The following is a 17,260-nucleotide window of genomic DNA, read 5'->3' as shown; positions in this document are numbered from 1 at the left end:
ACATAGATACCTTATTCAGTATATGTGACAAAGTTGGGGAAGCCTGATGGACAGTGAACTAGACTGCAAGTCTGGCCATACTAGGATTCAATGATCTCTAAATGATGATCCAGGGATGGTACCAGGGATCCAAGACTGTATTGTCACACTAGTTGGTCCCTGATTGGTAAGCTGTGATGAGAATTGACAGAGCCGAAGCTGTCCAGTGTTCCTTGTGTAAACCATTGATGGTCTGAAAATGGTACTGGATATCTGGGACAAGATCATCAATGTAGCCAGTGCTGGGCTAATAAGATGTGACAGACTATGGTGGAGCTCTCCAGTAGATGTCCATGATGGCAATAAACTGACTTGGGCCATAACGATCAGGATATATCATGGCACTGGATCAATATGACTCCATGACAGCAATGGACCTACATGGATTATTAATGGCCATGGACCATATCATGGCTATGGACTGACCTGTGTCTGTATTGGCACCTGGATACCATGGCACTCTACTGACATTAGTCTATTGTGGCACTATTCTTGAGAGGCCTTGCACTCCTTGATACTGATACCATTGTTATGACACTGGAATGGGACACATGATACTGATACCATTGTTATGACACTGGAATGGGACACATGATACTGATACCATTGTTATGACACTGGAATGGGACACATGATACTGATACCATTGTTATGACACTGGAATGGGACACATGATACTGATACCATTGTTATGACACTGGAATGGGACACATGATACTGATACCATTGTTATGACACTGGAATAGGACACATGATACTGGATCACAATAACCTGCCCCCTCAAGCATACATAAAGAATGTAGTGTTAAATGTAACTGATCCAGATCTCAGAGCAGAGTCCACTCATGACAGAGCAGGGCCATTCATTCCTTCATTCTGGTACTGGCTTCATGATGCTGGGACAGTTATGAGGATATTACATCAATGTAACTTTTCCCTTCCTGCATCAGTTGAGGCTGCGTTGAAGCTGGTATCAAATGCTGCCAATCAGTATCAAATACCATTGCTGGTCCAGATAGGCTGCAATACCTATCTATAATTGGTCCTAAATGGTACATGGCAAAGATTTATTTTGGTTGAGTTAGAACTGTGCTATGCTAAAATGGTTTGCTTGAGAGTCTTTCGATCCATTTGAAAAAATCTGCCGGAAGAAAGCTGTCAGTGACAATGCTAATGGCATCCTCATCTCTGTTTGGTGCATTTCTTTACCGTCTCATCAGATTTTCTGTCCAAATAGTTTAAATGTAGCAGGTACAACATGAATCGTAACCCATACATTTCAGGCATGTAGCTTGGTTATCCTCAGGTAGGTATTTGCATCTATCTATACCCGTAAATACATATATCATAACAATAGCCTATGCCTGTGAAACCAGTCTTGTAAACTTACTGTAAAGAGGAGAACATGAACATCACAAATGTCTATAAGAATTATATGCATGATCTTGTTATCTGGTTTGCAGTATTAGACAATTTGTTATAGAATTTATATACTAGGACAAGTACACATTATTTGAATGAACGTACTATCAACCTTAGGGCAGGTCATCTAAATGGCACCAACATGTATATTGCACATTGAAGTTAGACCAGTAAAGCTTGAAAATTCATCTTGGATAGAAAAGAGTAAGAAATGGATAGAAATATTGATGGAGTTATTTCCCAACATGGAAAAACCTCCTCAAAACCTGAAAAAGGCACCAAATTAAAACAGGTTTTTGACATCTCTAAAAGGCAGTTTCCTTCCAAGCATGGGTAAAGTAGTAACTTAAGTTTGGACAAGACAAGATTCAGCACCAATTCATCTATCCAAGGAGAAATCACTTTTCTGACACCCATCTATCTGGACAGATGATTTTAGCTTCTTCATTGTTAAAAACTAGCTCCATACAGGCAGATTTGTAAGGTAGTAGTGGTCAATACTCCTAAGTTATTATGGTCGAGTAGCATATTAGAAGAAGAAATATGTCCTCTTACTGACATCCTACCAATTCTCATCAGTAAAGTAAAAAAAATTCTCACTTTTTGAAGATGGTTTCCAGTACAATACCCACATTAAAATTAATTTACTTTTATCTCTACAATAAACTAAATCATTTAATTGCAAATAGTTTGCAGTATAAGCCACTTTTCAAAAATAGCTCTACTGGAGCAGAGGTCCTTGCACTTATTAATCTGTTCTCAACTATTGTCTTTACAGCACTGTACTATACTCACCTGATTTGTTTTTGTCATAAGTTCATTTCCTTTTACATCTTTATATCTAACACCTTGATAGAGATAATCATTTCAAGATGCACTGTTGATCTACAAATGACACTGCAACCTTCGCCAATGGCCGTCTAAATCTTTCTGAGCAGATAGATCTCAAAATAATGTCAAGTTGACATTATAAATTAAATAAAGAAATCCTATGCATTATTTATCTCTCATTTATATCTTAAAAGTGTACATTTATTTATTTGTCCACAATACAAATACATAATGTAATAAATAATGGTCTGTGATTATTTCCCCTTATTGGTCCCCTATTGTACATGTTTTACCAAGCAAAGTAATGTAAACAAGATGGATTCTTTGCTATTCAAATCTGCTTTTCTGAATAAAGGTATTTGCAAGTTACTGTTGGTTGTATCTCTTCAAACTTACTATGAAAGTAACTGATGATGGAGACAACACACAATATAAATTACAAAATGATTACTTTTCAAGAAAAGTGATAAGAATGGGTAGGATGCCTATAGTAATAATTTATACTTAAGCAGAAAAATAATTTCATCCAACAGGTGGACAAGTATGAGAACATAAATAGTATACCTTATCAGGATGAACGGAGAGAACAGCCTTTCTGTACATTTTCTTAACCTGATCAGCAGTGATAAGTTCTGCCATACTACAAGGCTTCCAGCGATTTTCCTCATCCCACAGGACAGTGTGCATAGAACACAACAAACCACGGATGTTCTTTTCCTTTCCTTTGGTCCATTCCAATACCTGTTTGATTCAAATATAAGCTGTTTGGTTAAACATTGAAATATTGGCAGAAAGAATTCAAAACATGATGATACAGTGTAAGCTATATTATAATACTGCAAACTCTACTTGGAATGACATCACATATAAACAGATATGTTATCACTTAAAACACTGAACATTACAAAGCCATTTTCTGCCTTTTATTGGAACAAAAAGATCTGGATTTACAGCAATCTTTTTTACCCACTGCACATAGGTTACCCTTCATTAGATAAATATTGCTTATACTGTGTTTTTCATGCACCTACTGAAACTTAAAAGATATCAACAAGCTTATTTTAAAAATGAAATTCGGCATAAAATAGTGTATGTTGCCAAGAAAACAAACTTATTTCCCAATTCAACAAAATGGATAGATATGGACAGCATATAGAAAACTAACCTTCAGAGATAGGACTTGCATTGAGACTATATAAACCTTATTTCAAATGTGTATGGACAGCATATAGAAAACTATTCAGGGATAGGACTTGCATTGAGACTATATGAACCTTATTTCAAATGTGTATGGACAGCATATAGAAAACTATTCAGGGATAGGACTTGCATTGAGACTATATGAACCTTATTTCAAATGTGTATGGACATCATATAGAAAACTATTCAGGGATAGGATTTGCATTGAGACTATATGAACCTTATTTCTAACGTGTATGGACAGTATATAGAAAACTAACCTTCAGGGATAGGACTTGCATAGAGACTATATGAACCTTATTTCTAATGTGTATGGACAGTATATAGAAAACTAACCTTCAGGGATAGGACTTGCATTGAGACTATATGAACCTTATTTCTAATGTGTATGGACAGCATATAGAAAACTAACCTTCAGGGATAGGACTTGCATAGAGACTATATGAACCTTATTTCTAATGTGTATGGACAGCATATAGAAAACTAACCTTTGTATGGACAGCATATAGAAAACTAACCTTTGTATGGACAGCATATAGAAAACTAACCTTCAGGGATAGGACTTGCATAGAGACTGTATGAACCTTATTTCTAATGTGTATGGACAGCATATAGAAAACTAACCTTTGTATAGACAGTATATAGAAAACTAACCTTCAGGGATAGGACTTGCATAGAGACTATGTGAACCTTATTTCTAACATGTATGGACAGCATATAGAAAACTAACCTTCAGGGATAGGACTTGCATTGAGACTATATGAACCTTATTTCTAACGTGTATGGACAGCATATAGAAAACTAACCTTTGTATGGACAGCATATAGAAAACTAACCTTCAGGGATAGGACTTGCATAGAGACTATATGAACCTTATTTCTAATGTGTATGGACAGTATATAGAAAACTAACCTTCAGGGATAGGACTTGCATAGAGACTATATGAACCTTATTTCTAATGTGTATGGACAGCATATAGAAAACTAACCTTCAGGGATAGGACTTGCATTGAGACTATATGAACCTTATTTCTAACATGTATGGACAGTATATAGAAAACTAACCTTCAGGGATAGGACTTGCATAGAGACTATATGAACCTTATTTCTAACGTGTATGGACAGCATATAGAAAACTAACCTTTGTATGGACAGCATATAGAAAACTAACCTTCAGGGATAGGACTTGCATAGAGACTATATGAACCTTATTTCTAACGTGTAGTGACAGCATGTAGAAAACTAACCTTCAGGGATAGGACTTGCATTAGAGACTCAGAAAGATTTGTTTGAGACATATCTTCTCTGTGAGAGCTAAACTGCACTATCCTACTCATGCATGAGATTCTATATGTCAACAGAACTGTTAGAGAATGCATGATACTAATGTAATTTGCTAATTGCCTGCCAATAATGTAAATCCCTAATGAGACTGTTCTGTCACCGAAAATTTAAGACTTTAACTAACATTTAAGTCTAATGCATCAAGTCAGGAATTTGGTGGTAATTACAAAACTGTGAAGTAGACCATAACGAATTTCTGGCATTAAAAGCAATAACAAATATTTAAGCCATATCTGTACACACTGAGTCCATATTTGAAAATAAATAGCACATGTTGTTTAGTAAACATGTGAACAAATCTCAATACTCAAAAGAGAATATTACCAATGGATACTGAACCACATGCATAAAAAAATACTATAATCATGAGCAGAATTCAGCTCATTGCTTTAACATTTCTGTTTTGACAAAGAAAAGACACATGGAAGAACCCCAACTTATAATCCTTTTCTAAACTTGTACACATTCTGCAACTGTAAAAGGTTTGCAATGGTTCCTCTTGAATTGGCCTGTATTTGAAATATTCTGCCAAATAAGATCTTGGATTACATTTGATTTTTAAAAGAAAAGTGAAAAACTATTTACATAAAAAAATTTAACATGACCTGCAAGATCTGAATTATTCATTAGTCAAAATTAAAATATTACTTTTAATTTATCTGGATCCATTTCTTCAACCATTTGTTTCTTTTTCAAGTCTCCTAGCTTTTGTGGTTCATTTTTCTTGCCACTAAAACTATGGTTTCCCAGAAGATCTTCAAATGTATCCTCTGCCAAATTGGGCTTGGGACCTGAAAAACAAGATGTACAGGATACCTTATAATGAATGTTACTGTTTGTATGCAGTTGCTCACAGACTGTCAAGAATAATAACGACAGTGCATGAATGTCCTGGACAGGGACACCATTCTGCTGAAGGGTAACCAGTGAAGGCTTATGAAGGAAAAGTCCATCTTGCTAAGGGAATGACAAACCTTTGATAGCTAATGCAATCCATCTTGAGACAGTGGAAGCTGAAGTATCAGCTGAATCCTTACAACAGAAAAAATTACACTTCCAACCCTTTCTTCTCCCTTTCAAGACTGCAAAAAAAAATGTAAAGTCCCCACAGGGCATAAAAAAGTCAATCTTGATCATCCCCACACAGATACAGCTGAGACCGGGGACATGTGAAGGAAGTTAACAACCAGATGAAGCTGGCTTTTGCTGAAAGCCTGGTTGGTAAAGGAAAGGAACCAATTCATAGTCGCCACTCGCTTGCTGAGAGAGTGTTTCTAAGAATAGGCCATAAAGCTTGCTACTTTATATTGTTGACACCAAGAAGGTCAGGAAAACCATCTTCACGGTAAGGTTTTCAAAAGAAGATTCATTAAAAGTTTCAAAGGGAATTTTGTTAGTAACAAGACACATGACAGCTTTCATCTAATCGTCTACAGCAAGACAACAGTATCTCTAACTCAAAATACCTAATTGAAGTTGATGTTTTGAGAATTCAAACCAATGGCAGGACCATTAGAAGATCTGAGTGTGTTGAAAAGGGCTGCCCTAAAGCATTGATGGTTGAATCCAAGTATTGTTTCTCTTCAAAAAGTATGAGAAGAAAAATCAGCCACTGCACTCATAGATGGATAGCTAGGATTAATACAATTTCAAATGCACCAATTGTAAAGGATTCTCCAACTGGCATCATAGACCTGGGATGTAGAGTGTCTCCTGGCTAAAATGATACATTCAGTAACTTTGCTAAAAAAAACCATTCCGGTGGAGAGATCATTTGAGATGAACCAAGCATGAAGGTGGAGAATCTGTGGACTGTTGCTTAGGTGAGAACCCTGTGCTGTGACAGAATGTCCCTCCTCTGGGGTAGTGTAATAGGCTGGTCTACCAGCTGATCAAGAAGATCACTGGATCATGATCACTGGGGCCACAGAGGGGCTATCTTAGCAGTGGAGGTCCTAATGGGGCAAACTCAGAAGGTAAGTTCCAAACCTCCATGCAGAGAGATGCAAATGTGCCTCATTGTCTTCTGAGGTATGCTACCACTGAAGTGTTGTCACAGGGAAACTACCATGCAACGACCTGATATTTTATAGACATACTCTGAAGGGCTAAAAACAGTGCCTTTATTTACAAATTGTTGATGTGGATGGCAGATTCTTCCACTAACCCTGAATGATCAATTCTTCAGGCTCCAAATCACTGACCAACCCTGAATCTGATAAGTCTACAAACAGAAGTGGGGTTCAGGACATGCATAGGGACTCCAGCCAGGATCAGGTCCCAATTTGAACCCTAAATCAGGTGATGATAGCAATCATGACAGAGAGAAATCAGAGCAATCCCTGTGCAATTTCCAGTTTGCCAGAAGGAGAAACTGGAGGTGCAGTGCAGTCTGTCAAGGGGAACCAGGTCTGCTCTGGAGTACAAGGTCCCCAGAGGAGAAAGAAATAGATGAGCCAACAATGTGGTCTGGGCTCTGTGCACCTCTAACAGGGTCAGAATCTCATTTACTGTTGCATGGGATATGGACTACCCTGTTCATGAGGAAATTCATCCTCGTGCAAAAGAAATCTTAAACCAGCCCTGATTTCAATACAATGGGAAAAAGGCTCCGTCTGGTCACTACAGACCAAACAAGAGTCATCTTGTCTGAGGGACTCTAATCAGCCATTCTGGATCAACTAGTCACTGAAATACTGGAGGATAGGGATCCCTGATGACCTTAGGTGGATGCCAACTACTCCTGTGACTGTGGTAAATTAAATGGGTGTGGAACCTAGGCCAAAATTTCTCTTTCCAAGCAAAACTGGAAGTACTGCCTGTAAGGAGGAAAGACTGGGATGTGGAAGTATGCATCCTGAAGATAGATGGAGACTGCCCAGTTGCCAGACTATATGGCATTTTGGATGTAGGTAGGCACTGATCTCATCATAAAAGGTTCCTCCTGCAAAAAGATTTTTAGAATGGGAAGGACAATAATAAGACAGAACTTCTCACACTTTTTTGGGAACAAGGAATGCACCTCTTCCTTTAAATGCACCAGATTCAATTGGTGAAACCACATGGGCATCCTTATCAGAGAAGAAAGTTCCCAGAACTACCATAATGACTGTGTAAATCTTCTGACACTTAAGTCTTGGACACCCCAAATTATTTTGAAAAGTAACTTTTTAAAGACCTATAAATGTTGGAACACAAAATTATATAAATTGTTTTATGTAGTACAAGTCTTGGGATACCAATGATATTGTTTTATGCAGTACAAGTCTTGGGATACCAATGATATTGTTTTATGTAGTACAAGTCTTGGGATACCAATGATATTGTTTCCTACTTACTGATCAATGTATTTTATCTATTGTAATGCGACAAAAAAAAATGAAGTCATGGTTAAGGGACTATCATCATGAATTATTACATGAAAATATTAATATAGTTAACATAATTTGTTTCAACTTTGTCAATAAATTTATTTAATTTTCATCTCTTTACTTATTATTTCTACTTAATTCAGATTTGCGTATAATTTGATTGGAAAATGACAAGAATTTAGTTGCTGTAACAACAGGCCTAACCTCTCCCTTTTGACTCTATACTTAATTATTGTTTATGCCTTGTTACATTAGAATTTTGTATCAATGCATCAGTGATTATGTTTTTATTTTGCCATGAAGTTTAAATACCTAACTCATTAAAATGTGATTCTAGTATGACAACAATAGTGACTGGTTCAATGCTTGCATTTAGTGAGCATATTTACATAATAATTGTAATACTGTAAACACTCAGCTGCAGTCTGATTTGGTGTAAATGATCTTAAACCCACATTTACACAGCTTCAGTAACCATGCTAACAGTATGGAGTTAAAGGCAATTAAACATCAAAGTATTGGCATAGCTATGGACAAAATTTCCTCTTCAACCAAGCCAGATTCAGGGTTTAAATGATTAACTGGTCTGGACTGCTGTCAGAAAACAAGACATATTTGCCAATTACAAACAAAGGTGATGCCAAAACACTCAGCTTTCCAATGTTTGGATAATTATGATTTTGTTAAGCCAAAAACACAAAATTAAAATAGATCGATGATCTTAGTCTATATTCTGAATTTTAGCTTTTATTCTTTCATGAACTTGTAACAATTGTGTGAATAGATGCTGGTTATGTCTCTTATACAATTACACATATTTACAGTACAGCACACGTTTAATTTAATAACCCCTGGCATTACGGTGGGCTGGAGAGATAGTGGAGAGGATTAAGAAAAGAAACAAACATCCACACCATCTCTCCAAGCATCCTGGAGGAGTTGCCGTGGCAGCTCTGCACACCCGCTGCTTGCAGAGTTGTTGTGAATGACCATCACAAAATGGACATTGTCTCTATCAAATGGTATACTTTGTATGACCCCTGTAAGCATGCTCTTTAGAGGTTCAAGGAGAGGCGGTGATTTATCTACATCATTATCAGCTGATTACAAATATTTCCTAGTTCTAACAAAGATCATGCAATAGATATAATGCTAAATCAAATCTGTACATAATATTAACATAATTGCAATGCCACGCAAACTGTATTACTGGATACCATTGTAAAAGTCATCAGTGATCAATACTTTTTGTCCCAAAGGTTTTTATATACATTTAAGATGCAGAGCATTCTATAATCATGACCGTACAGACTTTGCTGAAACTATATTAGTATTCAATTTTAGAACCATATTTGAGTAAATGGGATCACTTAACCACAATGACATACATTTTAATTTCCATCTGGGAAATCCCAGCTACCAGTAACTGTATCTACTGATCTTAAAATGTACTGTGCGGGTGAAGTAGGGGGGAGGCATTAAAATTAATTCTAAAAATGTAATACTTGCCTGTCACTATTATCTTGCTCAACTGCCATGACACTAAGTACCCACTTTTGAGCTCTTAATTCCCATTATAGTGAACATTCTAAAATTCTATAAATTTTAGTTGTTATAGTTATACTGTCACAATAGCATGGATGATGAAAATCAACTCCAACCACTCCTTTGTGTACCCATTGTTTGCTGTCTGTAGACATGACAATGTTTATCAAGTTGTATGCAGATTGTGAAAGCTGAACTTCTTTTATATCTGATACAAGGCACTGTCTCCAATGAAATATACATGCATGCAGTTTCGAATGCTCTAAATATATATATGAATGAATGGTGTAGGAATGATAATAGGTATTTATATGAACGTGCCAATGACTTACCAAATGGTTTTCTGACTCCCCTTTCATCTCTGGTCCCAAACACACTGCTGTTGTAGTTGGGTTTCTGCTGTGATTGGGAAGGAGCAGCTGGGTTCTGCTGACCCTGGGGCTGTGATTGGGAGGGTTGGGGTGATGCTCCACGCTGCTGTGCACCTGTAAACAATTTAACATTGTTTTTCCCATTATTTACACATACATTCACTTTATTAGAATTTGAAAATTAATTTTTCCCAAGCTATAAAAACTAGAGCATACAAATTACGTATTTTGTAACATCAATAATCTAATGTGTGACAATGAATTGCCAGTGTAAATAATATATAAAAAAAGATATCATTATAGTCTTGTGTCAAAGAACTTGTTCATCCTGAATATCTGACCAAAGTTTTCTATGCATAATACATAACATGAATTATCATCTTGAAATCTTCTCAATATTAGCTGATTCACCAAGTTTCATCATGACTTGATTCAGAAATGGAACTAACAGAAAGGAAACGCAGTCCAACTATCAAGTAATTAAAAGATATTACCCATTTGAATCAATTTTATCTAATATCCAACTTGTGTCATAGCTTGTTGACCTACCAACTTCAATAATCTCAAAGACATGCAATATAGGCAAGGGAGATAAAAATTGATCTTGATGTTGAAGCAGCACGATAAAGTAAACAGATGTAACTGTGTAATGACTTCAAAGATCTGCCTGCTACATCAATAATAATAATAATAACAATAATCATAATAATAATAAAATAAAAATAATAATAAATAAATAAATAAATAAATAATATTGAAGTTGAAAAAATAAGTAACCGTATGACTGCTGTTGTTGCCATGGCTGTTTTTGTTGTTGCTGCTGCTGCTGAGGCTGTTTGTTCTGGGCTCCAGTTCCTACCTTTATTCCACTAATACTCCCTGCAGACAATACAATAATATCTGCTTAAATTTTCATGGATAGGTCATTCTTTTAGTTTCTTAAAAAGTAAAAACCTAAATTTGTTACTGAGCTGTTCAATCTGAAAATTAAAAGTGGATACCAAATTCAAATTACATGAATTTTTTGTGTCCTATATTTCTTTTTGTTAAAACAATGCCCCAAATTTATGTATGAAAAATTATTTTCTTTGCTTTATATTCCATAATAATTTTCAAACTTTAGTAAATGACAATGTCCTGTTCATGTCAGAATAAATTAGGCATAATCAAAATGGTTTAATCTGTGATGTGACATTTATTGTGTACAGTGTAAAAGGGAAACTATTTTGTAACAGGCAATTCTGAAGTTAAAAAGCTCTGACCTAACCAATCTATAATGCCAGGTCCATGCTGGACTGATATTTAAGCAAATTAATTCTCTCCAGCCAGAATTGGTCAAAAGTTGGGACAGAAGAGTATATAGAGTTCAGAATTTATAATGTTCAAAATGTTCACTTTCAACTTCTGTTCTTGCATATTTGCAAGACAGATGATTAAAATATTGATGAAAGGTTGTTAAACCTTTATAAAAACATTAAAAATGGGTTTTTTGCTTGACCCCAGTTGCTGTATAACAGTTACAGTATAAAACAACAACCTTGAAAACAGGTCAGAGTAGAAAATTAGTAACTGTTTCCAAAGTAGAACTTAAGTTATATGTTTACAGGGCACAATATTGGATACAATGATTAACTGTATTAATAAATGGTTTGGGATATTATCACAGTCATAATTTCCATCCAATTAGACTATAAACATTTGATTTTTTACTATTTTTTTTTAAAGGATCTTGTTAAGGTTTTTTTGTGGGAATTCTATAAACATGTATAGCGAAGTAATTTTTGGTATTTATGATTAATGCCAGAATTGACTACAGAGCATACAATATCTGTTTCTAACTTTCCACCTTCCTCTTGCAAGGTAACATTGATATAAAAGCTGACAGTTTGCTTTGATTATAAATGTAATGTATTGAAACAAATGGAGGTTGGGATAATGGTGTGAAATAAAGGTAAGGAAATTTCACTTTTTGGATGTGTTCAGATGAGAAGGATGATTTATAGGTGGCTGTTTAACCTTGAAACACCCCTAAGCATGGACCATGATAAATGCTGTAAAACTAACCTATTTATATTTTATATTCTATCATCAAAACCTCAAATTACATAGAAAAATAAAGATGACCAAAGAGAGAGATACTGAATTGTTTCCCTTTTATTGATAACATTATATGTCACTTAAAAAAAACTTGAGAAGCTACAACTCACCTAGATCAGCGAATGGGTCTGATTTCTTACTGGAGGTCATCCCTGCAGGTTGTCCCATCCCTCCCATCTGAGACATTCCAAAAGCAGGGCTTCCTCCTCGTGTGGGACCAAATCCACCCTGACCCTGACTCATGTTTGTGGTCTGGAATGTTCCACTGTTATTCCTGGGAATGTTTCCATTTCCCATTTGGAACCCAGCACTAAGATTTGTGGAAGAGCTGTTTCTAGAAACATTAGGACTTGAAGAGACACCAATTTTGGTGATTTTGGCCTGTGGATTAGGGGATTCTGACTTTGGACGATTTTCTGCAAATCCTAACAAGTCATCATTGTTTTGGAATGGATCAAATGAATTATAAGACTTCTTTGACATTTGACTAGCTCCAACTGGTTGTGCTGTCTTGGCTGTGCTTGCTGAATCAAAATTTGCAAATGGATCAAATGAATCACTATTTATCGTCTGAGATGCACTTGTTCCAGTCAGAGTTGTACCACTAAGGAGATCAAAATTAGATGGCTCACTATTGAAACCCAATAGGTCAATATTTTTGGCCAGATTGTTAACTGATGTGCTACTACTATTTCCATCTATATTAAGTAAGTCTGCTTCTTGATTATAAACACCGTTGCCTGATTGAGAATCACTGCTAAAGAAGTCAGGTGTGCTAATTCTTATCTGTGTTGGAGCATTTCCAACATCTGTCAAAATCAGCTCTTCAGATTTTAACTGTTTTCCATCTGTCGTGTTATCTCCTTGAGCTCTCTGTGCTGATAATGCAGCAAAGTCATCCTCAGCATCGCTTGTATCATCTAACAAGCCAACCTCCGATTCCCCTTGAGGTTTGGCTTCAGGGACCTTGTCTGAGGCAGTATTTCCTGAAGAATTGTCCTCAAAATTCATGTCAAAGAAAGTGCTTTGGCTCTTTGCCTTCTGTCCTATTGTGGGTTTATCTCTATTAACAGATGATTTATTTGCACCCTCCTCCCAGTATAAAGTGTCCAAGAAATTTCCACTTTTTGACTGAGGCAGATTCTTCTCTTCTTTTGGGGGTTCAATAGTTTTTCTTGTTGAATTATCAGAATCTTCTTGCCAGTCTAAAGTGTCAAAAAAGCTGTTTTTTGAACCCAACTGATTAATGCTCTTCTTTTCACTACTTTCTGAAGATATGTCTGACTTTGGTACATGTTGAGGGCTTTCATTAGAGCTCTGACTAGATGATCTACTCAATCTATTGCGTGCTGCTTCTGATATACCTTTAATAGCATAAAACAAAGATTGTTAATTGGCTAATACTGTTCAAATTAAACAAGATGGAAAAATCATCTATATTCCATGCCATGCCAATATGTCCACTAAGAAATCAAGAATTTGCCAAAGATTATATATATCAGAAGTTCATATTGCAAATTATACATGGAAGTGAAAGGCATCATGAATTTTACTCCAGAAAAAAATGAATGGTGGATAAATAGACAAATGAATGAAAACATTAAAAAATACTGAAAATGAAGAATCATGAATAGCAAAAATCACATGCACACCACTAGTTTAAAATATGAACCAAATTTTTTAGAGATATTTTAAATGTTTTGGAGTTTTGCCCTGGAAATGAAAGTGTGAAAGATGGATGGATGGATAAACAGGCAAAATGGTTTGATCTGGTGTTTTATTGCACAGCAGAAGAATTACAAATAGCAAATGGCATTTCTCAACCACTAGTCTTATATGTGTACCAAATTTCATAGAAATATCTTGAACAGTTTTGGAGAATTTTACCTAGAAATGAAATGTTGATGACGGATGGATAGATGGATGGATAAATGAATAAAACCATTAAAAATACTAAAACTGAAGAACTGTTAATATCAGGAGACACAACTGGACTGCTAGATTAACATGTGAAGCAGATTTCATAGAGATATGTTTGAATGGGTTTGGAGTTATGCCCTGAAAACAAAAGTGTGTGTTTGTGTGTGTTGGTGTGATTTGAATTTTTAACGAAAGTGTAAGTGATGGATTGATGGATGGAAGAACAAATGGATGAAAATGCTAAAATATTGAAAATGCTGAATTATGAATAGCAAAAGGTTAATCTATGCTGCTAGTCTAATATGTGTATAAAAAAAAGCGAAGTTTTGCCCCGGATAATGGATAACGGATAAAACAGATAATGGTTGGATAAGTGGCTGAAAGCATTAATAATACTGAATTTGAATTTGTGTGAAAAGCAAAAGGCACATCTAAACTGTAAGTCCAAAATAAGTACCAAGTTCCATACAGATATATAGTGATTTTGGAGTTTTACTTTAGAAATGAAAGTGAGATGAATGGACACACATAATCCATGAAGGACATAATCTGCTTCTGTATCCCGTACTAGGATCATTGGGCACCTGTAGTTTCTCAATTTTATAAGTCATGCTAGATATTCCACACAAGCCACATTTCAATGCCATGTTCCACGGTGAAAAAAGATAAATATACTATATGGACATACATATGTGGAAATCTGTGTATATTCCCTCCACTAAATTGATGTATAAACATCACTGCCTGAGAAAAAAAAGTATTATTAACCTGGAAAACATGCTGGCGATGAATGGTCAATGAACTATCAAACTGTAGTTCCAAAACCTTACAGACAGGAAATACTAGTCTGGCCCATGAAACTCCATTGGCTGGTCATTTAAGGATCAATAAAATTTATCACAAGATCTTAACTCACTTCTATTGGCCAAAAATCAAAAGTGATGTTAGTAAATACTGTAGATCTTGTCATAGCTGTCAAATGGTAGGAAAACCAAATCAGAAAATTCCCATGGCTCATCTGCAACCTATTCCTGCCTTTGACGAACCATTTAGCAGAATAATGGTAGATTGTGTCTCTCCCTTACCTAAGACCAAGTCAGGTAACCAATACCTGTAGACCATTATGTGTGCATCAACAAGGTTTCCTGAGGCAATTCCTTTGAGGAATATAAAATCTAAAACAATAGTAAAGGCTTTGATAATGTTTTTTACTCAATTTGGCCTTCCCAAGTCTGTCCAGTCTGATCAAGGCTCAAATTTCATATCTGGAATTTTCCAGCAACTTATGTATGAATTAGGCATCCAACAATTCAAATGTTCTGCCCATCACCCTGAGAGCCAAGGGACATTAGAAAGATTCCAGATTTGAAAAATATGATTTGATCATATTGTTTTGATATGGGTAAAGATTGGGATGAAGGCATTCATTTACTATTGTTTGCCATTAGGGAATCAGTTCAAGAATCTTTTGGTTTCAGTCACTATGAACTGGTTTTTGGACACACTGTGCATGTGTCCATTGAAGTTATTGAAAGAGAAACTTTTTTCTAATGAAGATTCTGAAATTAATCTTCTTGATTATGGTTCTAATTTTAAGTGTAAGTTGCCAAAGGCTTGTGAGGATGCAAGAGCAAATCTGCACTTTACTCAATCCAAAATGAAGATATGATAAAAACACTAAGGAAAGGAGCTTTCAGCCTGGTGATAGAATTCTGCTCTCTTGCCCATACCACAAAATCCTCTTCAGGCCAAGTACATGTATTATGGTCCCTACACAGTTGACAGGAAAATAAGTGATTTAAATTACATCATAAATACTCCTGGAAGATGTATACAAAAGCAACTCTGTCACATAAACATGCTAAAAGAGTATATTGAAAGAGATAGCCAGGTTAAACATACAATTAATTTAGTTGTACCTGTCCCACTCAGTGAAGATTTATGTGAAGGAATATCATCGGATTCTACTGATAGTGGAGTGACAAATCTTCAGAATTCAGAAATTATGAAAGATCTGAGACCAGAAACATTTACATTTTCAAGAGCAAGAAAGAAATGAACTTGAACAGTTATCATTTGAATATGAACACTTATTTCCAGATGTTCCTACAAGAACAAACAAAATTTTCCATGACGCTGAAATTGTAAATTCCAAACCTGAGATACAACACCCGTATAGGATGAACCCTCTCAAACAGGAATACTTGTAAAAGGAAATTCAATATTTGCTGGAGAATGATTTTATAGAGCCCAGTAAAAGTGACTGGAGTTCACCATGCATACTTGTTCCAAAACCAGATAAAACTTTCCGTATGTGTACTGATTATATAGGAAGGTGAACAGTGTGACAAAAACAGACCCATTCCCATTACCAAGAACCGATGATTGTATTGATAAGATTGGGAGTGCCAAGCATGTCACCAAACTTGACCTTCTGAGAGGATTTTGGCAAATTCCACTAACAGAAAGAGCAAAGGAAATTTTGGCATTCATGACTCCAGATGGACTTTACCAATATAAAGTAATGTCGTTTGGGATGAAAGGGTTGCCAAATATATTTCAACGTCTCATGAATATGATTATCTCTGGTCTAGACAACTGTGATGCTTACATCGATGATGTCATCATCTACAATGACACCTGGAAAGAACATTTAGCAACAATTCAAAAATTCTTTGAAAGACTCACAGATACATGTTTGAAAATGAATATATCTAAAAGTGAGTTCTGCTGTGCTAGTTTAACTTTTCTAGGACACATCGTGGGACATGGACAAGTTAAACATATAGATGCTATGGTCAAGACTATCTCTGAATTCCGTGTGCCTGTAAATAAAAAGCAACTGATGCGATTTTTGGGTATGGCCGGATATTATCGAAAATTTGGTTCCAATTTTTCTATAATTGCTGAACCCCTGACAAATTTACTGAGTAAGAAAAACAAGTTCCTTTGGACTGAAAAATGTTAGGAGACTTTTGACAAGTTGAAAGCCATACTTAAAAGGGCTCCAGTTCTTACAGATACAAATTTCAACCAATCATTTAAATTGTCTGTTGATGCAAGTGATGTTGGGGTTGGAGCAGTTTTAATTCAAGAAGACGAAAGTGGTATTGATCAATCC

General features: G+C 35.7%; 1 protein-coding gene across 1 annotated transcript in view; it reads right to left on the bottom strand.

Annotated features, from left to right (window-relative positions):
- LOC149806553 (cyclin-G-associated kinase-like) overlaps positions 1 to 17,260 on the bottom strand; it is a 111,495-nt gene that overhangs the window by 19,278 nt on the left and 74,957 nt on the right. The window contains exons 20-24 of the mRNA XM_089954408.1: positions 12,330 to 13,583; positions 10,900 to 11,001; positions 10,084 to 10,236; positions 5,484 to 5,626; positions 2,857 to 3,033 (exon numbers count right to left, since the gene is read on the bottom strand). Coding sequence (XP_089810534.1) covers positions 2,857 to 3,033; positions 5,484 to 5,626; positions 10,084 to 10,236; positions 10,900 to 11,001; positions 12,330 to 13,583 — 1,829 coding nt within the window. The remainder of the gene's footprint in view (positions 1 to 2,856; positions 3,034 to 5,483; positions 5,627 to 10,083; positions 10,237 to 10,899; positions 11,002 to 12,329; positions 13,584 to 17,260) is intronic.

The sequence above is a fragment of the Sinohyriopsis cumingii genome, chromosome 1 (genome assembly GCF_028554795.1).
Source record: "Sinohyriopsis cumingii isolate HCF-2022 chromosome 1, ASM2855479v2, whole genome shotgun sequence".
Taxonomy (NCBI): domain Eukaryota; kingdom Metazoa; phylum Mollusca; class Bivalvia; order Unionida; family Unionidae; genus Sinohyriopsis; species Sinohyriopsis cumingii.
This window is presented reverse-complemented; position numbering and strand designations above follow the sequence as displayed.